This window comes from Salvelinus namaycush, chromosome 26 (assembly GCF_016432855.1).
Source record: "Salvelinus namaycush isolate Seneca chromosome 26, SaNama_1.0, whole genome shotgun sequence".
Lineage (NCBI taxonomy): Eukaryota > Metazoa > Chordata > Actinopteri > Salmoniformes > Salmonidae > Salvelinus > Salvelinus namaycush.
The window spans coordinates 16,560,899-16,577,666 of record NC_052332.1 but is presented as its reverse complement, the minus strand read 5'-3'; the positions used below and the strand labels follow the sequence as shown (position 1 = coordinate 16,577,666).

Genomic DNA, 16,768 nt, shown 5'->3' with positions numbered 1-16,768 from the left:
GTAGATATGGTTAAAGTGACTATGCATATATGATAAACAGAGAGTAGCAGTAGCATAAAAGAGGGGTTGGCGGGTGGTGGGTGGCGGGACACAATGCAGATAGCCCGGTTAGCCAATGTATGGGGGCACTGGTTGGTTGGGCCAATTGAGGTAGTATGTACATGAATGTATAGTTAAAGTGACTATGCATATATGATAAACAGAGAGTAGCAGCAGCGTAAAAGAGGGGTTGGGGGGGGGGGGCACACAATGCAAATAGTCCGGGTAGCCATTTGATTACCTGTTCAGGAGTCTTATGGCTTGACAAAAAAGACAACTCTATTTTAATCCCACTTTGTAACAACAAAATGTGGAAAAAGTCAAGGGGTGTGAATACTTTCTCAAGGCACTGTAAATACTCCCCTAGATTTATGTCCATTGGTTGAAAGAAAGGAAACGTATTATTGCACGAGTGAGCCCATAGGTTCATCAGCAAGCGTGTTGGAATTGCCTTAGTGTGCTGAAGTGAATAGGTGAATGACATTCCACACGCTTGCTAATAGTAAAGGAGGAGAGACGTGACGCTATGAGGTAACATTATGGCACTACCCTATAAATACCTGTTATGCTGATGAGGTAACATTATGACACTACCCTATAAATACCTGCTATGCCGATGAGGTAACATTATGACACTACCTTATAAATACCTGTTATGCCGATGAGGTAACATTATGACACTACCCTATAAATACCTGTTATACTGATGAGGTAACATTATGACACTACCCTATAAATACCTGCTATGCCGATGAGGTAACATTATAAACACTACCCTATAAATACCTGCTATGCTGATGAGGTAACATTATAAACACTACCCTATAAATACCTGCTATGCTGATGAGGTAACATTATAAACACTACCCTATAAATACCTGCTATGCTGATGAGGTAACATTATAAACACTACCCTATAAATACCTGCTATGCTGATGAGGTAACATTATAAACACTACCCTATAAATACCTGCTATGCTGATGAGGTAACATTATAAACACTACCCTATAAATACCTGCTATGCTGATGAGGTAATATTATGACACTACCCTATAAATACCTGTTATGCCGATGAGGTAACATTATAAACACTACCCTATAAATACCTGTTATGCTGATGAGGTAACATTATGACACTACCCTATAAATACCTGCTATGCCGATGAGGTAACATTATGACACTACCCTATAAATACCTGTTATGCTGATGAGGTAACATTACAAACACTACCCTATCTGCTATGCAAGGAGCGGGCCGGTCCGGACGGTGAATGTGGAAATCTCGGATGATGTTGGGATCTAGAATGTCATCCACCAGAACCCAACACCGCTCCTCTGGACCGTACCCCTCCCAGTCCACCAGGTACTGGATCCGACCACCACGATGTCTGGAGTCCAGAATGATGCTTGTGACTGATCACCACATCAGCCACACTGACCCTCAACACAGGGGCCCCTCAGGGGTGCGTGCTTAGTCCCCTCCTGTACTTCCTGTTCACCCACAACTGCGTGGCAGCCCACGACTCCAACACCATCATTTAGTTTGCTGACGGCACAACGTGGTAGGCCTGATCACCGACCACGATGAGACAGCCTATAGAGAGGAGGCCCACAACCTCTCCCTCAATGTCAACAAGACAAAAGAGCTGATAGTGGACTACAGGAAACGGAGGGCCAAGCACGTCCCCATCCATGTTTACGGGGCTGTACTGGAGTGGGTTGAGAGCTTCAAGTTCCTCGGTGTCCACATCACTAAGGACCTATCATGCTCCAAACACACCAACACAGTCATCAAGAGGGCATGACAATGCCTCTTCCCCCTCAGGGAAAAAAACTTTAGCATGGGCCCTTAGATCCTCAAAAAGTTCTACAGCTGCACCATTGAGAGCATCTTGACTGGTTACATCACTGCTTGGTATGGCAACTGCTTGGCATCCGATCGTAAGGCACTACAAAGGGTATTGCGTATGACCCAGTACATCACTGGGGCTGAGCTCTCTGCCGTCCAGGACCTCTATACCAGGCGGTGTCAGAAGATGGCCTGAAAATTTGTCAAAGACTCCAGCCACCCAAGTTATAGACTGCAACCGGTACCGGAGCATCAAGTTCTACCCCCCCCCCCCCCCCCCCCAATTATTTAAAAATAAATAAATAATAATGATATATATATGTATATATTTTTAAATGTAACAGCCAGCAACCAACCCGTGTTCATCTGATAAGGACATATAAAATAACAGGGTTAACAGGGTAATACACTATAATATAATACATTTGATGTGAGACACAAAATGGCCTCCCAGTGTATTTCCTGGAAGCGACCGGGCCCCATATCCGTCAATCATCTACTGTTGGGCTCTGATTGGCATGCCGGAACCTTTGTTGTTTACAGCCATTGGCTGATATCAGGGTAGAAGATGAGAGGTGTCGGAAATCTCTCTGTCCTTCCTCCTCCCCTCCTCTTCTCTACCCCCCTGCCCCTCTCTCTCTCGCTCTCTCACTCGCTCTCCATCTCCTCCCATGTTTAATTAGCACAGCAACACTAGACCTTGACTGGGCAGGGACCTACACTAGCCCACAGACCCTGGCACAGAGACAGCCAGCTGGGGGACATGTGGCCCATACACAGGGTGGAGGTGGAAGTCGCAATTAGGGCACTGATCCAGGCCCATGTTTCCTTTTCTAGCCTTAATAATTAGAAACAGGACAGGTGGAGAAATCTGATCACAGACCAGTGTATAGGGGAGTACCACCACCACTATTACTGGATGATTATATCCATTGGTGGTAATAGTCTACCTATATAAAGAATCCTATTGAAACCTAAGATACAGGTGGGAACAGACACCAGTTACAAACATCATGGTGCGATGCCTCCGACAGTTGCTATTGCAATGATTAGTTGAATTTGTCCCTGTTATTTTATATGTCCTTATCAGATGAACACGGGTTGGTTGCTGGCTGTTTGGTTTACAGAGCCTGTACTTTCCTCTGAGGCTGCTTTCAGGACCTAGGAGAGCTCTTCAGAGGAATACCACAATACAGATGCAGGGTTTTTAATTTGAGCCAGTTTGCTACAGCAGGAAAATAATCCTACAGCAACAGGAAATGTACATTATTATGTGGATTATAATTAATGGCCATTTTTGTAGGGATTTCAAGTCTGAAATGTAAAAGTGGAAATGACAAACTTCAGAAGCTTTTTTGAACCTCACACAAGTTTTAAAGTTCTCTTTTAACAGGGCGATCAAATTAAGATCCTACATCTGTACAGCAGACCCACAATAACAACTCAGTCAGGGAATACTGCCATAGACTATCAGTTCGACCTCTGTCACCTAGGGGATTCAAGACCTTGCAACAAAACTTGTAAGTCTTTTAAGGTTAGGTTAAGATGAGCATGACTGAGCAAGTGATCTCTAGCCTTTGTCTTTTATAATCACCAGATAATAAATGACTGAATAATGGAAATAAGGGGAAGTATTGCTCTAGAAATATGAGCCTCGTCATCAGATTTCCAAATAAATTATTAATCGAAAGATATGAATATCTATTTCTCAGATCACCACTAATTTCTACTGATGCAGCTGTTCTAGGTCAAAGAAGTGCTTACTGCAGAGTGGATTGCACTGTTCTCTTCTGGAGAACCCAATTTGAGAACAGACCTTTATTAGAGTGCTGGTGCTTGCAGCATTTAGACTAGAATATGTAAAATGGTATCTTCTGCTGCGTAGGCTTCCTCTCATTTGCTGACAAGGCAAAAAAATGAATCTCTACTGGTCCAATTGGAGAGACTATTATTGCAGGGTGGAATTACAGTATATGACATAATATGAAGAATGCAAAATGCAAGGGATTATCTGTATCCCCAACATAAGAAGGACAGTATTGTAACGGCTGTTTTCCTCCTCTTCTTCTGAAGAGGAGGTGTAGGGATCGGACCAAAACGCAGCGTGTTGTGAAGACATGATGAATTTATTTAGACAAGACGAACACGAAATACACTTGAGAAATTACAAAACAAAAAACGACGTAGACCGACCTGAACATGAGAACTTACATATAAACGAAGAACGCACGAACAGGAACAGACTAGACAAACGAAACAGTCCCGTGTGGTAACAAACACTGACACGGAAGACAATCACCCACAAACAAACAGTGAGAACAGCCTACCTTAATATGGTTCTCAATCAGAGGAAACGTCAAACACCTGCCCCTAATTGAGAACCATATCAGGCAACACATTGAACCCAACATAGAAACACATAACATAGACACATAACATAGTTTTTAGGATAACTGATAGAAGCAGTTGTATCATTATTTGTTGCTTATGAAATGATTCTGGCAAGAGAGGGTAAAATAACCAAGAAAGTGGAAGATGGGGGGATAGAGACTAAAGAAAGAGTGAGAGGAAAGAAAGAGAGAGAGAGAGTGGAGCTGGGTTTGCTGCCTTTACACTGCTCAAAGGGATTACATTTAATCTGTGAGTCTACACACAGCTCACCAACAACCAGCACTCTCATTGGCTCCCGCCCTTACTTTAATCTGGGCGCACGCCATCGGCCAAGAACGAGCCATTTGATTGGCCCTTTCACTACAATGACTGTAATCTGGAGGTGTACATGGCGACACAACAAGCAATCTCAGCCACTAAGGCTGTGGCCTGGGGGATAGTGAAATAGCCTTTTCTGGTTATCGTATTCATAGCGTGACTGTAATTGCTGCACACCATTGATCATGATTAGATTACAGCCTGTAGTCTGTACATTTACATCTGAAGAGTGAAATGATGCATTGTTGGATAAGGGCCTGTAAGTAAGCATTTCAATGTTAGTCTACACCTGTTGTTTACCAAGAATGTGACAAATACATGTTTTATTTATTTATTAGACCAGGCCAAATACATTATCATACCTGGCAGGAGATCCACTGGTGTTGTAGTTTAAAGCACTGCATGGCACTATCATCATTTTCACTCAGCTGGCTAAGTGTGTTGGAGCATGGTGGTAGCAACACTAAGGTTGTTGGTTCAAGTCCCACCAGGACCATCCTCACAACGCCTCTGTCTAAGAAGCTGAATGTCAGACAATGACAACACCCTCTCAGGGTTTCCACTAAGCAAGGCACAGTATATTCACGTGCATGTAGGCATGCTTTGGAGTGTGTGTGTGTGTGTGTGTGTGTGTGTGTGTGTGTGTGTGTGTGTGTGTGTGTGTGTGTGTGTGTGTGTGTGTGTGTGTGTGTGTGTGTGTGTGTGTGTGCAGTAAATGTGTGTGAGTCAATGATGCTCTGCTGCAGATGCCTGGCAGGATGTCAGTGCTGGACAGGTCTATTGACCGTGTGTGTTTGTGTGTACAAGTGTGTGTACGTGTGTATTTATACACAGCAGAGACACAATATAATATTGAATATCTGTTTGTTTATACCGTTTCCTTATGGGTGGATATGTTTGTCTCCTCAGTGCCTTCATAGTCGATCTTGCTTTGGCAGTGGATAGCCGCTGGCTGATGCGTTTGTATGCTATCACCAGACAGGGGGAGGGGTTGAGTCTCCCAGTGGGATTAGACGGATGGTAGATGGGTGGACTGTCCATAATCACAGCTGCCCACACGTGACCGAGAAGGTGGGGGTGGAGGAGAGGTGCAGGCTGGGGTGGAGGAGAGGTGCAGGCTGGGGTGGAGGAGAGATACAGGCTGGGGTGGAGGAGAGGGGCAGGCTGGGGTGGAGGGGAGGGGCAGGCTGGGGTGGAGGAGAGGTACAGGCTGGGGTGGAGGAGAGGTGCAGGCTGGGGTGGAGGAGAGGTGCAGGCTGGGGTGGAGGAGAGGGGCAGGCTGGGGTGGAGGAGAGGTGCAGGCTGAGGTGGAGGAGATGCAGGCTGGGGTGGAGGAGAAGGACAGGCTGGGGTGGAGGAGAAGGACAGGCTGGGGTGGAGGAGAGGGGCAGGCTGGGGTGGAGGAGAGGGGCAGGCTGGGGTGGAGGGGAGGGGCAGGCTGGGGTGGAGGAGAGGGGCAGGCTGGGGTGGAGGAGAGGGGCAGGTTGGGGTGGAGGAGAGGGGCAGGCTGGGGTGGAGGAGAAGGACAGGCTGAGGTGGAGGAGAGGGGCAGGCTGGGGTGGAGGAGAGGGACAGGCTGGGGTGGAGGAGAGGTGCAGGCTGGGGTGGAGGAGAGGGGCAGGCTGGGGTGGAGGAGAGGGGCAGGCTGGGGTGGAGGAGAGGGGCAGGCTGGGGTGGAGGAGAGGGGCAGGCTGGGGTGGAGGAGAGGGGCAGGCTGGGGTGGAGGAGAAGGACAGGCTGGGGTGGAGGAGAGGGACAGGCTGGGGTGGAGGAGAGGGGCAGGCTGGGGTGGAGGAGAGGGGCAGGCTGGGGTGGAGGAGAGGGGCAGGCTGGGGTGGAGGAGAGGGACAGGCTGGGGTGGAGGAGAGGGACAGGCTGGGGTGGAGGAGAGGGACAGGCTGGGGTGGAGGAGAGGGACAGGCTGGGGTGGAGGAGAGGAACAGGCTGGGGTGGAGGAGAGGGACAGGCTGGGGTGGAGGAGAGGGACAGGCTGGGGTGGAGGAGAAGGACAGGCTGAGGTGGAGGAGAGGGGCAGGCTGGGGTGGAGGAGAGGGGCAGGCTGGGGTGGAGGAGAGGGGCAGGCTGGGGTGGAGGAGAGGGGCAGGCTGGGGTGGAGGAGAAAGACAGGCTGAGGTGGAGGAGAGGGGCAGGCTGGGGTGGAGGAGAGGGGCAGGCTGGGGTGGAGGAGAGGGGCAGGCTGGGGTGGAGGAGAGGGGCAGGCTGGGGTGGAGGAGAGGGGCAGGCTGGGGTGGAGGAGAGGGGCAGGCTGGGGTCAGGCACGTTGTTCACCTACTCCTTCACTCTGTTTTCCCCTGCAATCACATATAACAGGCTATTGATGTGGTGAATGCTTGTCAGCATTGCTACATGATGGTTTGTGCATGTGTGCGTCCATCCGTGTTTGCTCATTTGTGTGACTGAGCCCATTCAGCAAGTATGTAGCATATGTATGAATGTGTGCACGTGTGCGCGTGTGTGGGGTGGATACCCCAGGAACCATGCCTTGCCTTGAGCCATCCCCCCAGCCAAAGCAGCGTTTGGGATGAAGATGGATTGGTGTGGTGTGTGTGACAGGGTCTGGTTGGTTGGTGCCGGCTCCGCCCATCTGGATAATCCAAATGGTGGTGTTTTTGGGGAAGGCGGAGTGGAGAAGGGGGAGAGGAGGGGACCTGCAGTTTGGGCCATCTGTCCCCTACACGATGTTACTAGAGGAGAGGAAGGTGCAGAGAAAGCCAGGTTTACACCCCAACCAGAGAGAGACCGTAGACAGGAAATTGATTTGACACAGTAGGAAATGGAGCTGTTGTAGACGAGACTGTGCTGCCAATGCTTTCTATGTTTTTCTATGTTCAGATAGTGATCTGAAATGGATAATATCATTCAATTATTGTAATGACGTAGGTTAGATGTGTGTGTGTGTTAGGCATGTGTGTGTTTATGTGTACACATGTGTGTTTATAAGTGTGCATGCTTGTGTGTGTGTGTACATGCGTGCATACGTGTGTTTATGTGTGCGCACAAGTTTGTGCGTGTTTGCCTTGGAGAATGGCTGGAACATATTTGTTCATAAACACTTATAGAATCATTTGTTGCGAGACTGCAGTTCAATTAGCATAATCTCTTCCTCGCCAGTCAAATGGGTCTTCACTAACTGCTAGCACTGTGCCTCTGGTTATAGTAATATCCACAATTGTAGTCACATTATCTGGCTAGCCGGGCTACTATTCTTAGTTGGCCAATCATAATTCATAACTGAATATATTCTCATAAACTGCTGTCCATTCAGTAACCCACTGAGCATACTTAACTAATATAATCGTCGGTGAATATTCAGCCATGGTCGCTATTGACCCGCAAGCACCGTAAAGTGAATATCTATGGTGGTGATGCAATGAAGCGATCAGGCACTACTACTATTCAAATCAAATCAAATGTTATTGGTCACATACACATATTTAGCAGATGGTATTGCTGGTGCAGCGAAAAGCACAGTAGTAGCCTACACGCTCTTGGTTTACAGGACCCTATGAGATTCTATCTGGGTGCATGTCCCTTCTAGACCCCGGTTGTTGAACCGCAGGTGGAAGTGAATTAGCTACGACTAGTGTCAGGTCAGCAGGCTATGTAACAGCATATATACAAACAATGTCACCATGGCTGCTACTGCTGTTACGGCAGTGTCGGCAGAATTCTTCAGAAGAAAACACACATAGTGTGTTCTCACACACACACACACACACACACACACACACACACACACACACACACACACACACACACACACACACACACACACACACACACACACACACACACACACACACACACACACACACACACACACACACACAGCCACTTTAGGACCATGTTGTGTACCATAACATCTGCATGTTACCAGTCTCACAGATAGCTGGAGGCAGGTGAAGACACTCATATCTCTCTCTTGCTCTCTCTCTCACTCTCTCTCTCGCTCTTTCTCTCTCTCGCTCTCCCTCTCTCTCTCTTTTCCTGAGGTAGTTGAAGAGACACATATCTCTCTCTTGCTCTCTCTCTCTTTTTCTGAGCCAGAGCTGCAAATTAAAAGAAAGACGAAACAGTTGAAAACATTGATAAAAGCTTCAGAGGGATTCTATAGAGTCTACAATGCTAGTGTGTGGAGAATGTCTTCTGAGAGCCTTTCAGTCTTTTTTAAAGAGCTTACATTGAGTGTGTCATGGAGGACAGAAATAGACTACAGAAGAAAAAAAAAGAGGAAACGTTTCTTCTCTCTTACCACTCCATGCCATGGAGAATTAATGGAGAATTCATGGAGAATTAATCGTTTTATGGGGGATATTTGTCCCAATAAGATTTTGTCTATGAGATTAGTGTTGCTCTTCAGCAAACACCGTGCAGAATGTAGAGTCCTGTTCTCGGCTTGCAGAAGCACCACTGTCACATGATACGGGTGGGCTCTCAGGCTAATAACTTTAGCTGCCCCTTGTTTGAACAAAGCCTGCAATTATGGTGCTGATTATCCAGTGATTTATCCATTAAAGGCCCAGGCCTGACTGGCAAGGCACTGATTCCATTCATTGCCACCTGACAATGGAGCTGAGGAAAGAGAGTGCTCCTCAGTTGTGCTAGAGCTACAGTACAGCTCTCTCTCTCCCTGCGCCTTCTTTCTCTCTCTCCCTTTCTCTTGCTCGCTCTCATCCTCTCTGCACCCTCTCTCTCTCTCTCTGTTTTTTCTATTATTTACTCTGCTCTCTACCTTCCTCACCCTCTCAATAATTTTCTCCCTCTCTGCAATCTTCTGTTTCTCTCTCTTCCTCCAACCCTTTCTCTTTCTCCGTCTCTCATCTCTCTCTCTCTCTCTCTCTCTCTCTCTCTCTCTCTCTCTCTCTCTCTCTCTCTCTCTCTCTCTCTCTCTCTCTCCGCTCTCTCTCTCTCTCTCTCCGCTCTCTCTCTCTCTCTCTCTCTCTCTCTCTCTCTCTCTCTCTCTCTCTCTCTCTCTCTCTCTCTCTCTCTCTCTCTCTCTCTATCTCTCTCTCCGCTCTCTCTATCTCTCTCTCTTCTGGCCCAGTGCTTATCAGTCCCTGCATGCTCAGACCTCACACAGGCTCTTAAGTGGGCTACTCTCAGAAAGAGCTAATTGTATCGCATCCCAGACAAAGACTGCCAGGTGGAATAGAAAGTGTTTCCTGAAAAGCAGCACAGACTTTAAGGCAACAGTCATTTACAGAAACTGCAGTGACAGTCTGTTCATTTTCAGCTTCAATATGTCTCGCAGTCCCACTTTCTATGAGGTAAAAATGTATTTGACATGATCAGCACTCCTTCTCTGAGATGCTTAATGAATATGGGTCCAGGTGTTTCCGTTTCTTTTCTCACTTCTCTCTCCCATGTGTTACAGAGATTTTCTTCCCCGTGGCTCTGGCATCGTCACCCGCCGTCCCTTGGTCCTCCAGCTGATCAACTGTCCCACAGGTAAACTCTTCCCCATCCCTCCCTTCCACCTGCCTCCTCTCCAGAGCAGTGGTGTAGTGCATTTTGTTTTAGGTGAGGGATAGCGATTGTTTTTGTATATGACATCATAATTTTCTCAGTCAAAGTTTGTACCGTAAGATATAGCCAAATGAATAGCCTATCATTATTGAATATGCATAAAATGCATCCTCCAATTGCATCGTCTGCCATCATCACTCTCAATTGTGAATGATAATTATTCACGTTTTACCGGTGAAACGTCCAAACTGCATCTCCATGCCAATCATTTGATTGATCTCAATCAGTTTCATGGTAATATGCATTTATATATTCTTGAATGGCTGTTTTGTGAGAGTATTAGAGCAGATGGTGTTAAACCACTATTAGCCTTTCTTGTGTTTTGTTTCATTCAAAGCGTATGTCCTGCCTAGTGGTTCTGTTGGTATTTGGTGCATTTTTTTACTATTCAGCTTCAGCGAACCATCCTAAAATCTCATTCCAGATGAGGTGTTGTTGGTGTACCAGTAGTGTCGTAGGACTACTATGTTATGGAAAATGCAGATGAATCATTATGTGATCTTGCAAGACATTGATTCAGCTTCTAACTTTACTAAACGAGCGCCATTGTGAAAAGTGATAATCTTCTATTTGTAGTAGTAATAATATTATGTGATGAGTTTGACTATTAGTCGTAGGCAACAGATCTTGATGACATGCCATTTCAAGCAATTAGAGCGTCCTTCGTGGTGCTGAAAGGACAGCACCAGGATCGTGCAATGATGTTAAAGAAGTTGAACCAACTTGTGGTGCTGAAGGAAAGGTGAAGGACAGCTCTGTGCATTTGTTATAAAACAGCCATATACTCAAGCTTTTGGTGTGGTGTATTCATGTAGCTCAATAACCTATAACCTAAATGCATTATTACCTCCAACTTTGCCCAATTCACATTTCCAATTGCCCACCCTGTCATACCAGGCTAGAACGGGCCCTGCGTCTCAACCAATAGCCAATGTAGGCTAAATATCCCAAACAGGGCTACAGCAACATCCAGAGGGTCAGGCTCTTTGGGCTTTGCAGTGGCCACTCTGGTTTGGGTGTCTTTGGGAGAATAGTGTCGCTGTAACCAAGTGGTCACATATATTCTGGGTTCCACTGTGTTAGAGTAGAGAGGAGTTTTATGAACATTAATGCAGACACACGGTGAATTTGTATTTTTTTCAATTTTCTGACTGGCCAAAGTGGTCAAGCCTCCGACGGGCCTCCACTGTGCACACGTAACCTGTATAGTTCTTCATCATTCTCGCCACCGCCAGAGAGAAGACAGGGAAGAAACCACCATTTACCTACAGTGCCTTCAGAAAGTATTCACACCCCTTGAATTTTTCTAAATGTTGTTGTGCGACTGCCTGAATTTAAAATGGATTAAATTGAGATTTGGTGTCACTGGCCTACACACAATACCCCATAATGTCTACGTGGAAAAATGTTTCTAGACATTTTTACAAATTTATAAAAAATTAGAAGCTGAAATGTCTTGAGTCAATAAGTATTCAACCCCTTTGTTATGGCAAGCCTAAATAAGTTCAGGAGTAAAAATTTGCATAACAAGTCACATAATACGTTGTATGGACTCACTCTGTGTGTAATAATAGTGTTTAACATGATTTTTGAATGACTACCTCACCTCTGTACCCAACACATACAATTATCTTTATGGTCCCTTAGTCGAGCAGATCATTTCAAACACAGATTCAACCACAAAGACCAGGGAGGTTTTCCAATGCCTCGCAAAGAAGGGCACCTATTGGTAGATGGGTCAAAATAAAAAAAACTGAGATTGAATATCCCTTTGAACATGGTGACGTTATTAATTACACTTTGGTGGGTGTATCAAAACACCCAGTCACTACAAAGATACAGGTGTCCTTCCTAACTCAGTTGTCATAGACGAAGGAAACCGCTCAGGGATTTCACCACGAGGCCAATGGTGACTTTAAAACAGTTACAGAGTTTAATGGCTGTGATAGGAGAAAACTGGGGATGGATTGTAGTTGTAGTTATTCCACAATACTAACCTAAATGACAGAGTGAAAAGAAGGAAGCCTGTACAGAATAGAAATATTCCGAAACACATCCTGTTTGCAATAAGGCACTAAAGTAATACTGACAAAAATGTGGCAAAGATATACATTTTTTGATGTGAATACAAAGTGTAATGTTTGGTGAAAATCCAACAAAACACATCACTTAGTACCATTCTTTATATTTTGGTGGTGGCTGCATCATGTTATGAGTATGCTTTTCATTGACAAGGAATGGGGAGTTTTCTGGGATAAAAATAAACAGAATAGAGCTAAGCAAAGATAAAATCCTAGAAACCCTGGTTCGGTCTGCTTTCCAAACACTGGGACACAAATTCACCTTTCAGCAGGACAATAACCTAAAACCCAAGGCCAAATATACAATGTAGTTGCTTACCAAGACGACATTGAATGTTCCTGAGTGGCCTAGTTACAGTTTTGACTTAAATCAGCTTGAAATTCTATAGCAAGACGAGAAGATGGCTGTCTAGCAATGATCAACAACCAACTTGACAGAGCTTATAGAATTTAAAAAGAATCATGTGCAAATATTGTACAATCCAAGTGTGCCTGGCTCTTAGAGACTTACCCAGAAAGAATCACAGCTGTAATTGCTGACAAAGTTGATTCTAACATGTATTGACTCAGGGGTGTGCATAATTATCTCTGTATTTAATTTTCTATAAATTTGCTAAAATTTCAAAAATCATATTTTCACTTTGTCATTATGTTGTATTTAATTATTATTTTTAAATCAATTTTGAATTCAGGCTGTAACACAACAAAATGTGGAATAAGTCAAGGGGTATGAATAACTCTAGGCCGCCATACATATTTATTTGGTTTGTCATTCTATTGTTTTTCATGGAATTTTTTGTGGTAATTAAAAATCATTTATTTGGAATTTATCCAAATAAATTTTCAAGGAATAGTTTTACCAGCCCCGTCTATTCTCAAATGTAAAAATGTGAAGGAGTGCTGTGGCAGCACCACACCAGTGCTCCTGAGGTCCAGGCTGCCTGCCATCCAGGACCTCTACACCAGGCGGTGTCAGAGGAAGGCCCTAAAAATTGTCAAAGACCCCAGCCACCACAGTCATAGACTGTTCTCTCTACTACCGCATGGCAAGCGGTATCGGAGTGCCAAGTCTAGGACAAAAAGGCTTCTCAACAGTTTTTACCCCCAAGCCATAAGACTCCTGAACAGGTAATCAAATGGCTACCCGGACTATTTGCATTGTGTGCCCCCCACCCCCTCTTTTACGCTGCTGCTACTTTCTGTTTATCATATATGCATAGTCACTTTAACTATACATTCATGTACATACTACCTCAATTGGGCCGACCAACCAGTGCTCCTGCATATTGGCTAACCGGGCTATCTGCATTGTGTCCCGCCACCCGCCACTCGCCAACCCCTCTTGTACGCTACTGCTACTCTCTGTTCATCATATATGCATAGTCACTTTAACCATATCTACATGTACATACTACCTCAATCAGCCTGACTAACTAGTGTCTGTATGTAGCCTCGCTACTGTATATAGCCTTGCTACTGTATATAGCCTGTCTTTTTACTGTTGTTTTATTTCTTTACTTACCTATTGTTCACCTAATACCTTTTTTTGCCCTATTGGTTAGAGCCTGTAAGTAAGCATTTCACTGTAAGGTCTACACCTGTTGTATTCGGCGCATGTGACAAATAAACTTTGATTTGATTTCATGACAGTGGCTTGGTAGTGTTGTTATGGTAACTTCATAAGGCAGAGTAGGCTTTCAATAACAGGCACAATGCAAAATATTATATATATATATATATACACTACCGTTCAAAAGATTGGGTTCACTTAGAAATGTCCTTGTTTTTGAAAGAAAAGCAATTAAAATAGCATCAAATTGATCAGAAATACAGTGTAGACATTGTTAATGTTGTAAATGACTATTGTAGCTGGAAATTGCAGATTTTTTATGGAATATCGACATAAGTGTACGGAGGCCCATTATCAGCAACCATCCCTCCTGTGTTCCAATGGCACGTTGTGTTAGCTAATCCAAATGTATAATTTTAAACGGCTAATTGATCATTAGAAAACCCTTTTGCAATTATGTTAGAACAGCTGAAAACTGTTGTCCTGATTAAAGAAGCAATAAAACTGGCCTTCTTTAGACTAGTTGAGGATCTGGAGCATCAGCATTTGCGGGTTCGATTACAGGCTCAAAATGGCCAGAAACAAAGCCTTTCTTCTGAAACTCATCAGTCTATTCTTGTTCTGAGAAATGAAGGCTATTCCATGTGAGAAATTGCCAAGAAACTGAAGATCTCATACAGCGCTGTGTACTACTCCCTTCACAGAACAGTGCAAACTGGCTCTAAGCAGAATAGAAAGAGGAGTTGGAGTCCCAGGTGCACAACTGAGCAAGAGGACAAGTACATTACCGTGTCTAGTTTGAGAAACTAGCAGCTTCATTAAATAGTAACCGCAAAACACCAGTCTCAACGTCAACAGGGAAGAGGCAACTCCGGGATGCTGGCCTTCTAGGCAGAGATCCTCTGTCCAGTGTCTGTGTTCTTTTGCCCATCTTAATCTTTTATTTTTGTTGGCCAGTCTGAGATATGGCTTTTCTTTGCAACTCTGCCTAGAAAGCCAGCAATGGTGACAGCGAGTCTTACTGGGGTCTGACACATAAGGAAAGAAACTTTACTGGTAAAAATACTTTACAATTTAAACAAATTAAAAACATTAAAATCAAATGAAAGACACAAATGTACACAATAAAAAAGCTAAATAAATAAATAATAATGATGTGTGGGTGTGTGTAGTGTGTGCATCTATGAATTATACATACAGTGCATTCAGAAAGAATTCAGACCTCTTGACTTTTTCCACATTTTGTTACATTACAGCCTTATTCTAAAATTTATAAAATTGTTATTTTTTTCTCATCAATCTACACACAATAAAGCAAAAACAGGTTTATCAAAATTTTAGCAAATTTTGTCAAAATAAAAAATTGAAATATCACGTTTACATAAGTATTCAGATCCTATATTCAGTACTTTGTTGAAGCACCTTTGGCAGCGATTACAGCCTCAACTCTTCTTGGGTATGACGCTACAAGTTTGGCACACCTGTATTTGGGGAGTTTCTCCCATTCGTCTCTGCAGATCTTCTCAAGCTCTGTCAGATTGGATGGGGAGCGTTGCTGCAAAGTTATTTTCAGGTCTCTCCAGAGATGTTAGATCGGGTTTAAGTCCAGCTCTGGCTGGGCCACTCAAGGACATTCAGAGACATGTCCCGAAGCCACTCCTGCGTTGTCTTGGCTATGTGCTTAGAGTCGTTGTCCTTTTGGAAGGTGAACCTTCGTCCCAGTCTGAGTTCCTGAGCGCTCTGGAGCAGGTTTTCATCAAGGACTTCTCTGTACTTTGCCAAAGAGTTTTGCCTTGGTTTCATCAGACCAGAGAATCTTGTTTCTCATGGTCTGAGAGTCTTTAGGTGCCTTTTGGCAAACTCCAAGCGGGCTGTCATGTGCCTTTTGCTGAGGAGTGGCTTCCGTCTTGCCACTCTATCATAAAGGCCTGATTGGTGGGAGTGCTGCAGAGATTGTTGTCCTTCTGGAAGTATCTCCCATCTCCTCAGAGGAACTCTGCAGCTCTGTCAGATTGACCATCGGGTTCTTGGTTACCTCCCTGACCAAAGCCCTTCTAGGAAGAGTCTATGATGGAGGCCACTGTGTTCTTGGGGACCTTCAATGCTGCAGACATTTTTTGGTATCCTTCCCCAGATCTGTGCCTCGACACAATCCTGTCTCAGATCTTTACAGACAATTCCTTCGACCATGGCTTGGTTTTTTCTCTGACATACACTGTCAACTGTGGGACCTTATATAGACAGGTGTGTCCCTTTCCAAATCATGTCCAATCAATTGAATGTACCACAGGTGGACTCCAATCAAGTTGTAGAAACATCTCAAGGATGATCAATGGAAACAGAATGCACCTGATCTCAATTTCGAGTCTCATAGCAAAGGGTCTGAATACTTATGTAAATAAGTAAATCAATCAAATTCAATCAAATTTATTTATAAAGCCCTTCCTACATCAGCTGATGTCACAAAGTGCTGTACAGAAACCCAGCCTAAAACCCAAACAGCAAGCAATGCAGGTGTAGAAGCACCTGTATAAGTATAAGAATAAGTATTTGCAAACATTTCAAAAAACCTGTTTTCGCTTTGTCATTATGGGGTATTGTGTGTAGATTGATGAGGAAAAAACAATATTTAATACATTTTTTAATAAGGCTGTAATGTAACAAAATGTGGAAAAAGTCAAGTGGTCTGAATACTTTCCGAATGCACTGTACATGTCCTTACATACACTTGTGTAGTGTGTGTGTTAGAGTGTGTGTGTGTGCATCTATCAATTGCACATACATGTCCGTACATACACACAAACATTTGGTCACATGGGGGAGAGGCGTTGTGCTGTGAGGTGTTGCTTTATTCGTTTTTTGAAACCCAGTTTGCAGCTGTATTGCATTTACTGTATATTACAACATTTCAATATATATTTTAAGGTTCATGAAGACCAAACTGTCCTAGAGGAAAACCTGGTTCAGTCCTT

The 16,768-nt window shown here is 44.4% G+C and overlaps 1 protein-coding gene across 1 annotated transcript in view; it reads left to right on the top strand.

The window, feature by feature from the left end:
* LOC120021514 (dynamin-1-like) overlaps positions 1 to 16,768 on the top strand; it is a 68,182-nt gene that overhangs the window by 5,469 nt on the left and 45,945 nt on the right. Inside the window, exon 2 of the mRNA XM_038965302.1 lies at positions 9,994 to 10,067. Within this exon, the coding sequence (XP_038821230.1) occupies positions 9,994 to 10,067 (74 nt within the window). The remainder of the gene's footprint in view (positions 1 to 9,993; positions 10,068 to 16,768) is intronic.